General features: G+C 41.9%; 1 protein-coding gene across 1 annotated transcript; it reads right to left on the bottom strand.

Moving 5' to 3' along the window:
- Window positions 1-2032: 2032 nt before the first annotated feature.
- On the bottom strand, window positions 2033-15174 carry Phax (phosphorylated adaptor for RNA export). The gene is made up of 9 exons (XM_080280656.1): window positions 15071-15174; window positions 10573-10742; window positions 7276-7384; window positions 6799-6959; window positions 6341-6507; window positions 5689-5780; window positions 4167-4347; window positions 3740-3879; window positions 2033-3520 (listed from the first exon to the last, which is right to left on the bottom strand). The coding sequence occupies exons 1-9, from the start codon at window positions 15122-15124 to the stop codon at window positions 3251-3253; spliced, it is 1344 nt and encodes a 447-aa protein (XP_080136782.1). The 5' UTR covers window positions 15125-15174; the 3' UTR covers window positions 2033-3250.
- Between the last annotated feature and the right edge of the window lie 767 nt (window positions 15175-15941).

The raw sequence follows: 15941 nt of genomic DNA, 5'->3' as shown, positions 1-15941 counted from the left end.
CATACTACTGGCCAACACTCACACAAAAATATTCCCACCAAGCCTTACTACCTCTTACTTATCTTTCCACCCTCTCTTATATTTTTAATGCTATGGTTATGAAACACCTGCTTTGCATTTTCATTTCGCTTATGTATGACAATTTTACTGTGCTATATATGTGGTGCCAACAATGTCAGAATGCTTACTTTCCATTTACTTCTGCTAAAGTCACATGATCTTATTTTACTTGAGAGAAATAAAGGACACCAAAAATGTCTATAACCCTACTTTGCATTTTATTCTGGTTAACATCCAACTACTGTTCTATGCTTGAGAGAAAAGTGGGGCCGCAAAATACCCACGTGGCATTTTTTTCAGTTGCTACCATCACCCGATGGTACTATGTTTAAGAGAAACATGAAGCAACAAAAATGGCAAAAAAGATATAAAATAACTCCTCTGCCCATGAACGAAAAATTCTGTAATTCATACCATGTTACAGTGGACAATTTATTCTGCTTATTACTCACAGCAAGCAAATAGTTAAAACCTTCACAGCCATGACATATTATATTTTGTTCTTGCTACCACTTGACAATTTTAGTCAGCTTAGGAGAGACTTTTTGAACTGCAAGGGCTAGATACAGCCATCAATAACTCCTGCACTACAAGGTGTCTCTTCTACGGTGAATAACAATCATCTGGGTGCAGCAATAATAAAACATAAATCAGAGTGAATGGTCAGTATTACATTTTTTACCTTTCCCTCTCTATTTTCTTTCATCCTATCTCTCTTCAGCAGTAAGCCCTTGCCTTCATTCATTCATCTTCAACAACACTCCTCCACAAATCTGCAGTTCTATAGCTGTCATGGTCTGTATAATATTGGTATGGCTTATAAAAGAACCATATCTTCAAACTTGCATCAGTACATTTGGGTGAGCTGCTACGGTATTACAAAAAATTAGTTCTATCACTGTTTCAAAGGTAAAGCACACACACACACACACACACACACACACACACACACATAATGCATACACTACCTCACTCAAATATATTTCTTTAATAATCAATGGTTAATTAGAAAACACATACACACACCCATACACATTCAAACCCAGCCATGATCTGATTTTCCATACATTCTTTTTCATCACAAAAATGCAACCACATGATAACCTTATACCATATTCTCTCAGCAGTAAATTATTCAACTTCATGTAATATAACTGTAGGTTATCATGCTCACAAATTTCAACCTGATTAATCATCATCATACTCTCCTTCACTGCCCCATTAGGAACACATGGACCTGGGATTAGGTTACTTATTCCCGACAACTTTGAAAATATTTTACATACATACATATACTATCAAAGACTAAATTCATTTTCCACTTCTAAGTATTCTATTCAGCACCACATTTTGTGGAGATAGTGAAAATGATGATGATGAGGAGGATTCACCCCTTCATTTCACTTATTTAATATTTATAATACTCTTGCTATCTCCATATGACTGCTTTATTTAATATCTCAAGCAGGGAGGGGATTCATTTAGACTGTGGCTAACCCCTCTAGCTTGATATCGCTCTCCTATGTTGAATAAAACTGTCAGGATGCAGCATGGGTAAATTATACAATATGTCACATTTAAGAGGTTAACGGTTAAAAGATAAAAACCTATATCAATGCAGTGTGTGTGGTTTCATTCTTACTTCCCTGAGCAAACACTGTGCTCATCATCATCATAATCACCACAAAAATTAGTCATAATCATAATTATCACCACCATCATCATCACTATGACTTCTTCTTCTTTTTTTTTCATCAATTGATTTCATTATTTATTTTTCAAAGATTATCAATCTCAATGAAGTCTGTCCTGACACTCTAAAAAAAATTAAATTAATACAGAGTCTACAATAGTTAAATTTATAGTACAGTAATCCCAAATTACACAACACTGTATTAATTTGGAAGACCTTAGGTAATATAATGGAAAGCTGAAACACAGGAAGGTGAAACTAGGTGTAGTAAATATAATACAGTATTTATGTCAAAAATTCTTTCATTCTCCTCTACACCAAGGTTCATTAAACTGACTGCCATATGATCAAAAGTGAGTGTACAGTGTAAACAAGCCCTTTATTTCTGATGCTAATTTATGGAACACCTGTACCTGTTGCATGTGATTAGCCTGCATCCTACATCACACATTGCAATCAGCAACAATAAAGAAAGGTCAGCCATATCCAATCCCTCACATGCTCCAGAAGTTATAAAAACTGGCAGTTTGTCCACAGCTTTGTGCTCTGTTTTAATATACTGTAATGGTCCTGAATATCTGCTGTATACAATGAATATCTGCTGTATAGTAAGACTGCTTTAAGTCCTTGTAAGAAAGACACACATCTACTTATGGTAACCATTTCTTAACCCTCTCATGGTACTCTCATGATCGTAACAACCCTAGGATTCTATTCCACCTAATGCGAAATAATTTTTAGCTGAGAGTGTATCATAGGGGCCAGAGAGAACTAGACAGCATACCTTACATTCAAGAATCTGAATATAAAACTACTGTATAAATAACAGCTGAAAGCACTGTATGTTAGCTTCAGTGAAATACAATTAAGGGTAAGGATTTCCACTATACAGGCTGTAAGATATCAACTGGAAAAGAGATACAGTAGCAATATGCTTTACCTTTACAAGTAAATGAACACAGGTATGAACATCTGTGTTCCACAGATACTAAGAAACAGAGGGAGAAAGATACAGTCAAAGAGGCAGTACAAACAAAGATGAAATAACTACAAGTTCAGTCAATGTTCTCTCTCTCTCTCTCAAATGCACATGGATAACCAACACATACGCTGAAGTAACAGAAGAATCAGCACTGGTACCAATCTAACCTACCCAATAATCTAAATTATTGGAAAAACTATGCTCATATACATATACCAGTATGTATCATACATACCAAAATCACATACATACATTTGTAAACAAGCCACACACAAACATACACATGCTCCAATATATGAACCTGCACCCACACACATACATACACTAATCTAAGCAATCACAATTATTCATACGTCCTACATAATCATGCACATGAGAAATGGACAAAAAAATGCAAAACACACACACACACACACACACACACACACACACAATCAAATATCCCTACTTTCTACAACAACACCCCCCAATCCCTCCCACTCACACACCCAACCCTAATCACCTTATGACCAGCATCAGAACAGCTCCATCTCCTCATTAGTGTGGATCTCCAAGAAATCCTCATCATACGTGTCTGTGGTTCTCTGATCACGCGCCCTCGGATCCACTGCCCCGATCTCCAGGAATCCCCCATTGTAGGTGTTTGGGGCAGGGGATGTCTGTGTGGGGGCCTGTGGTAGCTTCTGGGGCTGATCATCGGGGCTGTCCTTTTTCAGGGAGGGGGGTGGGGAGAGTGAGGATGGGACAATGAGTTCTGGGAGTCCTGATGGAGACAGCTGGTTGATCTGTGGATACCAAGATATTGTAATAATCTTCCCATGATTTTCAGTGGGTGGCAGACATCAGGAAAATATTCCTAAACTTTAATGTTACTAGCAGCAAGGAACTGTACCTGTGGGAACACAGACATGGGACACAATACAATACAAATAATAATGGCAATGATGACGATGATGATGATGATAAACTGCACCAAACTCCATCTCCCTATACATATATCTTACCAATGGGGCTGCCACCTCTTCTGCCTCATTATCGGAGTGCTGTGGAGTGGTAACCGGGGTGGAGCCAGGGCATTTGGTTCCCCCCGGGTCATCCGAGAACAGGTCGCCCAGGTCTGGTCCTTCCTCACTCACACTTTCACCTACATGGATAAAATGATAGTAAGAACTTACAACAGGATTATTAAAACTGAGCGTGCACAGGTGTTTTATTATAATACCCAAATATCTATTACTTGCACTGATTTATCAACTGCCTTCTGCCTGTCTACTGCTCTCTCTCTGTCTGTCCACCTATCTGCTTCACTGCCCTCTGTCTGTCTGTCTGTCTGTCTCTATCTGCCTCACTGCCTTCTGTCCTTATCTTTATCTTTCTATCTACCTATCTGCCTGTCTGTCACAAGGCCCTCTGTCCATCTATCTCACCAACCTTGTGGCTTGCTCTCATGGCGCTCCCTCTTGCGATGAGCCTTCTCTCTCTTGCCCCACTGTTGATGCCTTCCTTCATCCTCCTGAGGGAAGATGCGAGCCAGTTCTTCCTTCCCAACACCTGGCCATGACTTTATTAACTGTAGGTACACTCCACCCGAAGTACGACGACGAGATCCATTCTGTACAATAGAAGAAAACAAGAGCAAATGAACAGCTGATCTTCCATTGCTAGTGGTAGGATTCTGTACAAATAACACTTCACTTCACCCCACTCCCTCAACAGAACACTCTATGAACTGTGTTTCGTTACCATCATCATCATCAAATCCTACGTCACCCCATGAGAAGCAAAGACGGCTGGGGCTGGGCAAGTTGGTCCTGACATTTAAGATGACAGTGACCAGCCTCACTCATCCCTGAGTGGCATTACATGAGCATTAAACCCTAACCACCCCTTGGATATAAACCTTCACTGGCTCAATCCGACTGGAGCGCCGTAATTGCCCACTAAACCACCAGGAGCCAAAATTTGGTTATATGGTTACCACCCAGCATAATAAATGGTTTGCTGATGTACAGGAAACCATTTGTCTTGTCACTCAGAGTACAGTAGAGTCACCCACAAGCAAATGGAAGAGGAAAGAATGAAGGAAAGAAAGACAGAAGAGGATGGAAGGAATGAAGGATGGAGGAGAGGAAAGAGCAGACACCTGAGAGCAGCACTACATTGAGTGAGTTGATGGTGAGCACCCCAAGTTATAAAACACAACACAATGAACCTAAGGTGTACATGTTTCCACATTTAAGCTATCCTAGTATTTAATAAAAATTTATTGCATCACTGTAACATTATTTAAGGCACTAACAGAATACTGTAGCGGTGATAAGTCATCATTTCATATAACATGCATTCCCCTGGAGTATTAACCCCTTCGATGCTACAGAAGGACACCTTTATGTGGTGGTACCAAAATAACCTGCTGGCTCTACTGCCTAATTAAACAAATGTCCCTTAATAACTTCCATATCCCCTGCAACAAGGACTGTGGACTGCAAGAGGGCAACTTAAGCCTGCAGTCCACTGGGTTTACATTCAGATGTGCATGAGGTTGCACTTACTAATACTACTACTATCTACCCCTTCCCTACAAGACAGTTCCCATACACTGAACAAAATCCTCTAGCAGTATAAGGAGAATGTTTGCAATCCCTTCAATGCACGACGTCTTTCCAAATCTGAAGAACATCATTTCAAGACTTGGGGGGGGAAAAAAAAAAAATTAGGATTACTGATTACCTTCTGCTCAAATTACTGATACCCTCTCCATTTTAACCTAGCCTGAAATGTAATCTCTATCTTGAAGGTCAAGCTGCAAAAGAGATTAAGAACAGAATATGGTATTAGCCACAAAGTGCTAGGGAAAAGATGTAGAACTGTAGTACTGTTTTATTCTGCCAATGATGCAAAGGAAAAGGGAAAAACCCTGCCATGTTAATGTGAACAAACTAATATCACTCACCTTGATCATGAGTCCGCCATCCCTCTCCACCTCTTGAGTCTGTCTGTAAACCTGTAGTGCCTTCGCTCGTCCCAACACCTCCACCACACGCACTGCAGTACAACAATAACAGTACCAGTACTAACACCACATGAAGAAACCTTGGCAACAAATGTACTAAAGGCAAATCATCATCCCAGCCTCTTTTTCCCACCTATGGATGGGGTGAGGAGCAACCCACTATAAATTAACTGATTTTACACTGCAGATACAGGGCTTCTCAACTCATGAGAAAAACAGGGTAAGGTACACAGGCTCTGAGATTTTTCTTCCCTTAACCCAATTCCCACCACAATGACATGAGATCTAAACTGTGTACAGTACCAACACTGACTGATAAAGTAACTTATAACATGGGGACTGAGAGATACTGATACTGGAAACTTTCATCATGAGATGGAGAAGTATATGAAAGAGCAGTGTGTGAGTTGCTGAGAGGTCAGCCTCATGGTAGAAAACATGTTGACGTGGAAGTGATTTATTTGTGGACACCCCTTCTGAGATTAAGGCATTACTTTAGCTTCTTGGCCTTTCCTTGCAAACTGTTACAACCCACACTGTGTCTCTCACTCCACAAAATAAGACAAATTCCCATTTTAAAAAATAAACTCACCGATAAGTTCAGGCTTCCTCTCCATCAATCCTTCTGCCAATTGATACCCAAGCTCACTGTCAGTCAACTCCTCATTGTCCTCTACATTAAGCAGCTCCCGCCGCCCGCAATGGGTCTTTGGGTTGTGGTAGCCAGGTCTCCCCCGCATGTGACGTTTTCTGCTCATCCTGTAAGGCCGGGGGATTTTCAGGTAGAGAGAATACTGGATGACCTGACATAGTCCCTTTAAACTCAATATGGCAAGTCTTCACTACATGCTAGGGATTTGTTACAAAATATCATAAGCTTTGCTCACACTTCGTACTACAAACTGGGTGATCTGGCAAATTAGCTTTATAGGTTGCAATGGAACTAGGCAATATTTCTGTACTTTTGTGGAATTAACAGCAAAAGGAACATCAAGATGGTGACATATAACAAGAATTTATGTATATTTTCATTCCCAACTCCCCTCTTACCTCTTATTCTTGCCCTCTTCAGTCTCTTCTTCCTCTTCCTCCCTGCGTGGTTTGATGCCTCTGAGCTCGAGAGCCTGCATGTAGTCATAGCTCTCCACACTCCTGTCACCTTGGTCCAAACGTCGCTTTAGTCCAAATCCTCCAATCTCCTGTGACAATACCTGCAAACAGAATTATGGCATGACAATGCAGTCTTACATCATGCACTCTCTGTCACTGTGGTGGTAAAGTGTTGTCCCTATTTAAAGGATTTTTGCTAGATCATACAGCCTCTTTGTCACTTTCCTTCCCCTCTCCTCCCAAGTTCACCATAGATTACAGAAAAACAGCCCATCAAGACTGCACCGGTGCCTATGAAACTATGTCAGTTTCCCTCATGGTACATCATCAGCTTTATGGAATGGCTGTGATATTTTGGAACACGTTCCTGCTTTATAATGAGGACTGCCTAAATCTAGCAGTAAACTAGCACTATACCTGTTCCTCCATGACTGTTGACCACACAGTGTTGCGACGCTTGGCTTTCAGTGCTGGACTGCGTCCCTCTGTTCTATTGTCCATCCATTCCTTAGGGGCATTACCCGTGCTGTCAAGAACGTCAGGTCAATAAACTATTCGTATCATCAGGAGCAGCCTAACCCCAATTAATTAAAAGCACAAAAGAAGAAAGCATACAATGAATGGGTGAGAAATAGGGGCGTGGAAGAAGTTGAGAGGCGGAAGAGAGAGTTATATGTGGAAAGGAAGAGAGAGGTGAAAAGATTAGTAAGAGAGAGTAAGAAGAGAATGGATGAGGAATTTGGAAGGAATTTGAGTGTAAAGTGGAGGGACTGTAAGAAAATGTTCTGGAGAGAAGTGAAAAGAGTAAGACAGGGTGGAAGTGAAGTTAGCAGGGGAGTGAAAGATAAAAATGGTAGATTACTAGTGGAGAAGGGAGAAAAAGTGAGCAGATGGAGAGAACACTTTAAGGAATTGTTGAACGTAGAGGATGGAAGTAATGCGAGTATAAGTGGCTGGGGAATGGCTGGGAGAAGGAGGGAGGTGAGAAGACAGGAAGAAATCAGTAGGATAGAAGCTGTGGAAGCAATGAAGAAAGTTAAATCGGGGAAAGCCCCAGGAATTGATGGAGTGTGTGGTGAAATGCTGAAGCATGGGGGAGAGATAGTAGTAGAATGGATGTGGAAGATGTGCAGATTGGCCTGGGAGGAAGGTAGAGTCCCGGAGGATTGGAAGTCAGGTATAATTATTCCCTTGTACAAAGGAAAAGGGGAAAAGAAGTGTGTGGTAATCATAGGGGCATTTGTCTTCTTAGTATAATAGGAAAAGTGTATGGTAGGATACTTATAGACAGAGTTAGAGAAAGAACAGAGAAATTAGTTGGAGAAGAACAGGGAGGCTTTAGGAAGGGAAGAGGCTGTGTAGATCAGATATTCATTCTTAGATCTTTAGTGGAAAAGTTTCTAGAGAAGGGAAAGAAGTTGTATGCGGCTTTCATGGATTTGGAGAAAGCATATGACAGGGTGGATAGACAAGGATTGTGGAAAGTGTTAAGAATATATGGAGTAGATGGGAAGTTGTTGAAAGCTGTGAAGAGTATGTACGATGGTGCTAAGGCTGCAGTGCGTGTGGATGGTGAACTAAGTGAATTTTTCTCTTTAAAAGTTGGTTTGAAACAGGGATGTGTCATGTCTCCATGGTTGTTCAATCTGTACATGGATGGGGTAATAAAAGAGGTACAAGGTAGGGTAGTGGATGTTGGAGTGGCCCTGGTGAGAGAGGATAGTGTTTGGAAACTCCCTGTACTGTTGTTTGCAGATGATACTGTGTTGTTGAGTGAAGACGAAGGGGAGCTGCAAGGCTTGGTGGATGAGTTTGAGAGAGTGTGTAAGAAACGGAACCTAAAGGAGAATGTAGGGAAGAGTAAAGTGATGGTCTTTGAGAGAGGTGAAGTTAGTGAATGTACAGCGAGGTTAGATGGTGAGGAATTGGAAAATGTGAGTACGTTTAAGTATTTGGGTAGTGTGATGAGTAAGGATGGAGGTTTGGAGGGTGAAGTGCTTGAAAGGGTACAGCAGGGAAGAAAGGTTGCTGGTTCCTTGAAAGCAGAGATAAGAAACAGGGAAGTGAGCATGGAAGTGAAAAAGTTACTACATGACAGTATTGTGATACCAACTCTAACGTACGGAAGTGAAGCTTGGACATTGTTGGAAGGACACAAGTCAAGAGTGAGAGCAGTGGAAATGAGTTATTTAAGAGGAGCCTGTGGAGTCACGTGGAGAGACAGGCTGACGAATGAGGATATAAAGGAGCGTTGTGGTGTGGATGTGGATGTGATAGGAAGCGTTATGAGGAACACACTGAGGTGGTTTGGCCATGTGGAGAGGATGGAGGGTGAAAGACTGACGAAGAGAGTGTATGTGAGTGAGATGGAAGGGGGAAGAGGGAGGGGGAGGCCGAGGATGAGATGGAGGGATGGGGTGGAGAGGTATATGAGAGAGGGGGGTGTGAGTTGGGAGCAGGGCAGTGAAATGGCGGGGGACAGGGCGACTTGGAGGCGATTTGTTTGTGGCCACCCCAAACGGGATTGAGGCGTCTGGCAATAGATAGTTAGATAGACACTCTATGTAAAGCTCCACATTTTTTCTAAAACTGCCTACTAAAGGACATTTCTTCACTTTATTCACTAAACAAACACACATCCACTCATAACCTCCATCTTAAAATGAAACTGATTTTCTAATTATTTCAATTTGGCAGTGGAGGATGAAAGTTACTGAAAAAAATGACAAGGCACAAACCTAGGAAAACATTTCTAAAATATGCATGAGTGGTGTGGATGTGGATGTGATAGGAAGCGTTATGAGGAACACACGAGGTGGTTTGGCCATGTGGAGAGGATGGAGGGTGAAAGACTGACGAAGAGAGTGTACATGAGTGAGGTGGAGGGGGGGAAGAGGGAGGGGGAGGCCGAGGATGAGATGCAGGGATGGGGTGGAGAGGTATATGAGAGAGGGGGGGTGTGAGTTGGGAGCAGAGGAGTGAAATGGCGGGGGACAGGGTGACTTGGAGGCGATTTGTTTGTGGCCATCCCAAACGGGATTGAGGCGACTGGCAATAGATAGATAGATAGATAGCATGAGTGGTAAAAAGTTATCTGTTGCTAAAGCTTCTCTTCCCTCATAAAAAATGGATATAACCCAAAAGAAACTATAACAAAGACATAAATAAGGGTTATGCTACCTCATTTTCTCAGAAGGCATTATTTTTTCAAAATGTACCTACAATAGCTTCTTAGTGTGATGCTATAGCATAAAGGGGTAAGAGTCCACTCATACCATAAACATCATAATAATAATCATCATCATCATCATCTGAACCTTCTTTTCCACCCTAGGGCTGGGTGAGGAGTAGCAATGTCCAGACAGCCCAGGTCTGCCCAATTCAAATGGGCCACACTTCCATTCACTCACCATTCAAGCACCCAGAATCCTGTGTCTATCTGATACGCCAAAAACATTCACCTCATTCTGTAGCTTCACATAAACATATCCGAGTCAAGCCGAACACTGTCATATTAAAAAGGGGTGCCAAATCCCTGATCATGCGCACTTCTTCTCGCAAAATACCATAGCCTAAACAAAAGTGGAAAAAGTAAAGACTGGCACTCTTTCATATTCAAATGTACAGAGAAAGACAATAACAATCCACAAAACGGCAGTCATATTTGTCAACCTTTACAAATGAGAATAAACCCATCCACAGTATATACAGTACCTTTCTGAAGTGCACGTCTCCATCTTGGTGACATTAGGGCGACGGCGTTTGGGAGCAAGAGGTGCATCTGAATCTGAGTCTGAGGTGTAGTCTTCATCACTGGAGGGCACATGCTGACTCACTGGTCGGTATAGGGATGGATCTGGCCGTGACACTGGCTGGTACAACACCTGTGGCATTGGTAATGGAATTAATCCCCTCAATTCAGGGGACTTATCTTTATTTTTTTTATCCCTGCTCCTACCAGACAATTTTATTTGACTTAGGAAAGACCTCTCATATTGAGAGGTTTAATAATACCATATCTAACCCCTCCAGTTCAAAAGCTTTTACCCAAGCTGAGTAGTGCTGCCTACTTCTTCCTTCACCCTTATCACTCTTTTTCTGCATCTGCCCTCTCTCTTCCATTTCTCCCAACTTTCCTGCAAATTTTTATTACTCTTCTTTCCTTTTCAGGTGGCTTTACAATGAGTGACATGCCAAATGATTTCCTGTAAACCAGGAAACCATTTACCAGTACAACATTTAGTTACCATATAACCAACCCATATGTGTTCCCTACATGTCAGCAAGTGGGTTGGTGAAGGGTTAGTGTCCCTCCCTGTAAAACAACTATGGTAACTCATAAGATCATTCCTTACAGGATTATGGCATCTGGCTATAGATGAATAGATAGAGGAATAAAATCATCGTATGGCACTTATAATATTAAAAATACGGTATACCAGTACTCCCCTCGTTCACTGTGCTACCCACTTAGGTTAAATCTGATGATGATAAGCCCACAACAAATAACAAGAAAATTTCTTACGAAAGTTCTGTGTCTACCTACAATGCTGGTTTGTAATTTTCCCCAAAATTTTAGTAAAAACTTTGTGAAAAAAATTGTGTTATTTTAGATGACACCCCTAGTGTTACAGCGAGGATGGACTGTATTATACGGTATATTCTACAGTTTTTGCCATCAACAGACAATTTTAGTTTTGGTGAGATTTTTGTCACTGGTGGGGTTTCATTAACCTCTCCAATAAAATAAATCTTGCCAAAAGTTAACCAAAATAATTTGGCAAAAGCAAGAAAAAGGTTTAAAAATCCACCACTGGACTCAGTAGGTAAGTGTAGGATATGTGCAAACAAAGCTAGAGTACCAAAACTAAAACCCATTGTATTTTCACAATCAGAATCCAGCTGTCCATTCTTACCTACATAACAACTGACAGAAATACCTACTATACTTGCAAGTGAATCCCACTATTGGGTAAGTCATGAACTAATACTCCCATGTAATACATCATCTGTTTTTCATAACCTACAAAATAGTACACGTGCAATGCCATACGGTATGTTACTCCCACGAATCCAGGGCCTGTATTCTCATCGCTTAACCCTTACGCACTGGGGGTGAGTCGGGCGCAGGGGTTGAGTCAAGATCGACGCTAAAGGGGTGGATGCTTACCACTGGTTGTTAGTAGGAACTGCAAATGCAATCCCGTCACAGTTTGAATTGGCCGCCATTTGATCTTGTCACCCAAGGGTAGGGAGAGAGTCCCGCCACCCCACGCAAGTGCACATCAGTCTTGTCAGTGACTTCTTTTTTCTTTTTTAATGCAAGGAAGAAGCAGCCAAAGGACAGAGGCCTCTCTCCATGAAAAAACAAAAACAAGACAACTGGGAGCCAAATTCAAGATCCATTCATTTTGAGATGCCTGGACATGCTGCACTTGAAACTGGCAATCATAGGCAGTAGGAAAAACAGACATAGGGAGACAGTTCCAGAGCTGACCTGTTGCACACATGGACTGGGAGTAGTGGTTAACTCTTGCATTAGAGAGTTGGACAGAAAGGGGATGAGAGTATGCTGCTAGATGGGTGCTATGTGCCTTCAGTAGTGGTGGAGGGATGCAAGCAGACAGTTCAGAGGAGCAGTGACCATTGAAGTAGTGAAATAAAAGAGATAAAGATGCAACAGTGCGACGAGGAGACAGAGGCTGAAGGAAGTCAGTAAGAGGTAGTGAGTTAATAATATGAAAAGCCTCTGGCTCCACCCTGTTGAGAAGTGCTGTGTGTGGGGAGCCAGATGTAGAACGATGTCATCAGAATCTGCCTCATCCGATTCTGTCTCCGCCCCAGACGGACCCTTTGCCTCATCCACCCCTGCAAAGCCTCTACCCAAGGATAATAGGAAAGGGCTCAGTGATAGTGCCACAGGGCATGTCTTGGACGAGAAACTTCCTCACAAAATGATGGAAGTTATCATATTGTGAGCAAAGTGTCATGTGTGTCCCCCCTTGCCTGCTCTGAGACGTCTAATCACACCCTCCCACTGCTTCAGGAGGCAGGAATGGCCTATGATAGTGATGCCTTCCCATCAGATGAAGAGGTAAATGATCCCGGAGCTGTGGAACATGAAGAAGATGAGGGTGAGCATAGAAGTCACGTACGGTAGTACATAAATGCTGCAGGCATGTAGCTCTACAGCCAAAGTCGGGGCCCCACACTCATGTACGGAGACATCCCACTTCAAGTGCCAAAATTACTCATCTTCACATCTGTACTCATCAACGCAACCACCTGCAGACCTGGGGATGCTTTCATTCGCAAGAAGAGTTGGTGAGTAATATGGTCTGTAATTTGTTTCCCTAACTGCTATACCTACCCAGATATGAAGGCTTGAAAATAGGCTATTTTAGGAACATGTCCATAACAAGAGGGAGACCGTGCCACAATAACCCCGGCGTCAAAGAGTTAAGGAGGATCCCTAGCATCTCTCCCTTAGTATTTTTTTTTTACGAGTATATAGCCTAGATGGATATCCTTCTGTACATTTTTATGCAGGGTGTGGCAATATTAGATAGAACTGTGCAACACATAAGAGGAAAGTAAGGTCTAATCTTCGGAAAAGGTGTTAGTGAGCTTCCTTAACCGAAGTGAATATGGGGCCATGTAACATCATATTTTGTTTACTGTTACTGCTACCAAACAATTTTAATCACCAAAGGAAAAGCCTAGCTCCAGGCCCCTGTGCTACTGATAGGGAAGAAAAGGATTGAAAAGGGTGGATGGAAGGAGAAAAGGCCCCTCATATTGAAAAAAATTTATGAAGGCCATATCTAACACCTCCAGATTTAACAAATGTATCCTAAGCTGAATAAAATCATAAGGAAACAGCAAGAACACAAAGAAAAGGGCACCCTAGGTTCAATGGGTTTAAGACAGTTACTGACCCTAGACTCAAAAGGTTTAAGGCAGTTAGCTACTGTACAATAAGCTAATAATAACTGACTAGACTTTGTTCAATTTAACTTGGCATATAATTAGGGTCTGTCCTTGAATATTTAGCTACTGGTATAAAAAGAGGTTAGCACAAGCATTCTGTATGATGCTTGCCATGGAAAAGTGTTATGGAAAGGATGTAGCTACAGCTATAGTACAGAACAGTAGTTGCTTATTCAGCCACTGATTTACAGGAAGTAACCTACAAAATGACAAATATCTCTTTGAAAATATGGCTAAAAAACTAAAAGCTTATACAGATCTGATACAGCTTTTATTAATTCCTTCAATGACAGAGATCCTTCATATTAGCTAAATGAAATAGCTATACTGTATAATGTACTGCCTACAGTAGAAAGGGAGAGAGACCATCCATCCATCCATTGCCAGACGCCATAATCCCATAAGGGGTGGCCATTTGACTCTGAGTTATTTGTTTTACGGGGAGGGGCACTAACCCTCCGCCAACTCACTTGTTGACACGTAGGAAGCACGTTTGGTTTGGTTATATGATTACCACCCAGCGCCGTAAACGGTCTCCTGGCTCACAGGAAACCACCTGGCTTGCCAGTCAATGTAAAGCCACCAAATTATTATCCAATTCAATCCTCTCTCCAAAGCAATGGTTGTGGTTTTGTGGTTGTGCTAGTAGTAGACATGATCAGATAATGTAGTGTTGCTTTGCTCTTTCTAGAACTTCTAATTCTGGAAATGCTATGACAATGAATAGCAGTATAAGGCAAAGTCACACACAACACTGGGAAACTCGGCACACAACTAAAGACAATGAAACTGGGAGAATGAAGGAAGCATAGGACTATTATTTCTTATTTCACTTTGCTCTCCACCAATACTTCTCACTCAGGATATATGATGTACAGCAGAACCAAAGCCAGAGTAAAAACAAAGTGAAATCTGACTGGATGATATGGAAACTGGTGGCTCATTGTGGTTTATACTGGAGACTGCTGGGTTTTACTGCTCACATACTGCCAGTTAAGCGTGAGCAGCAAGTCACACGCCTGAAATACTTGAATCGGGTTGGACAGCCCCGAGGCCCTACGCTCCTGGAGGGGGGAAAAAGTGTAAAGCAAGAGAAATTAATAAATGGCTAACGTAAAAGAGATAGCAGGGAGGGGACGAGGGCAGCTGAGTCAGGTGGCAATTTTCCAGCTCACCTCGCCTCCCCCTCGTCCCTCTCTCCACACTACAACCTCCAACTCACTCCAAAACTGTCGTCAGCGCTGTCAGAGATTTCTCCCTCCTCCTTAGTCTCCATTTTCAGCGCCTATTAACTCCACCTGGGAACTGTTGACTCCACCGAACACGAAACGTAAACAATGACAAGGGAGCATCGACTTGCGTTCTGGTGCGCACATGTTTATTAAAGAATTATTTTGTACTTGTATAAAACCGAATTTTGATGGTTATCTTTAATTGACGCTAGTAGTAACCGAAAGTCATAGATAATGTCTGAGATAAACAGAACTTAAACGTAAACTATTAAAATTCAAACGCCTCATCCAGAATTACCCAAATTAACCCACAATGTCTACCATTTCTGTTCGTAGTATATTATTACGCATACTAAAGGATTTTTTTTTTTCTTACATTGTAATTCACCGGGTCGGTCAGGATCACTTGATGGTCGTGATCGTCAGCATTTTACCCTCCCGGAAGGGAGCTGAGAGCTCATATAGTTCGATCTAAGGGCAAGGCTGTGACCTTCACACACCCACACACCCGTTCCCTTGCTCCAGGGGGACAGTAACCACCCACTTCGTCAGTGAATCTTTTCGCAACTTGAGCGAGGCGCGAACTCCCGTCTACCAGATGGCAAGCGAGAACGTTATCAGTGCACCAGCGAGGGTGTGTGTATCTGTATGCTTGCAGCCTGGCAGTATCTTACAGAGAAAACAAAAAGACAAACTTTAAGCTGATGGCTATTTTCAGAGATATAGACTTTAACACTTACACACTTTCAAAATTTAAATCTGTTCGTCTAGGCTACTAATGCCAAATTACTTATTCCCCAAGTAGTGGCTACAAACAAATCCATTCCACGACACCTTGCCCTCTGACAGTTCCTCCCACCA

Source organism: Coenobita brevimanus, chromosome 86, assembly GCF_032717465.1.
Source record: "Coenobita brevimanus isolate Jiangsu-jjx chromosome 86, ASM3271746v2, whole genome shotgun sequence".
Lineage (NCBI taxonomy): Eukaryota > Metazoa > Arthropoda > Malacostraca > Decapoda > Coenobitidae > Coenobita > Coenobita brevimanus.
This window is presented reverse-complemented; position numbering and strand designations above follow the sequence as displayed.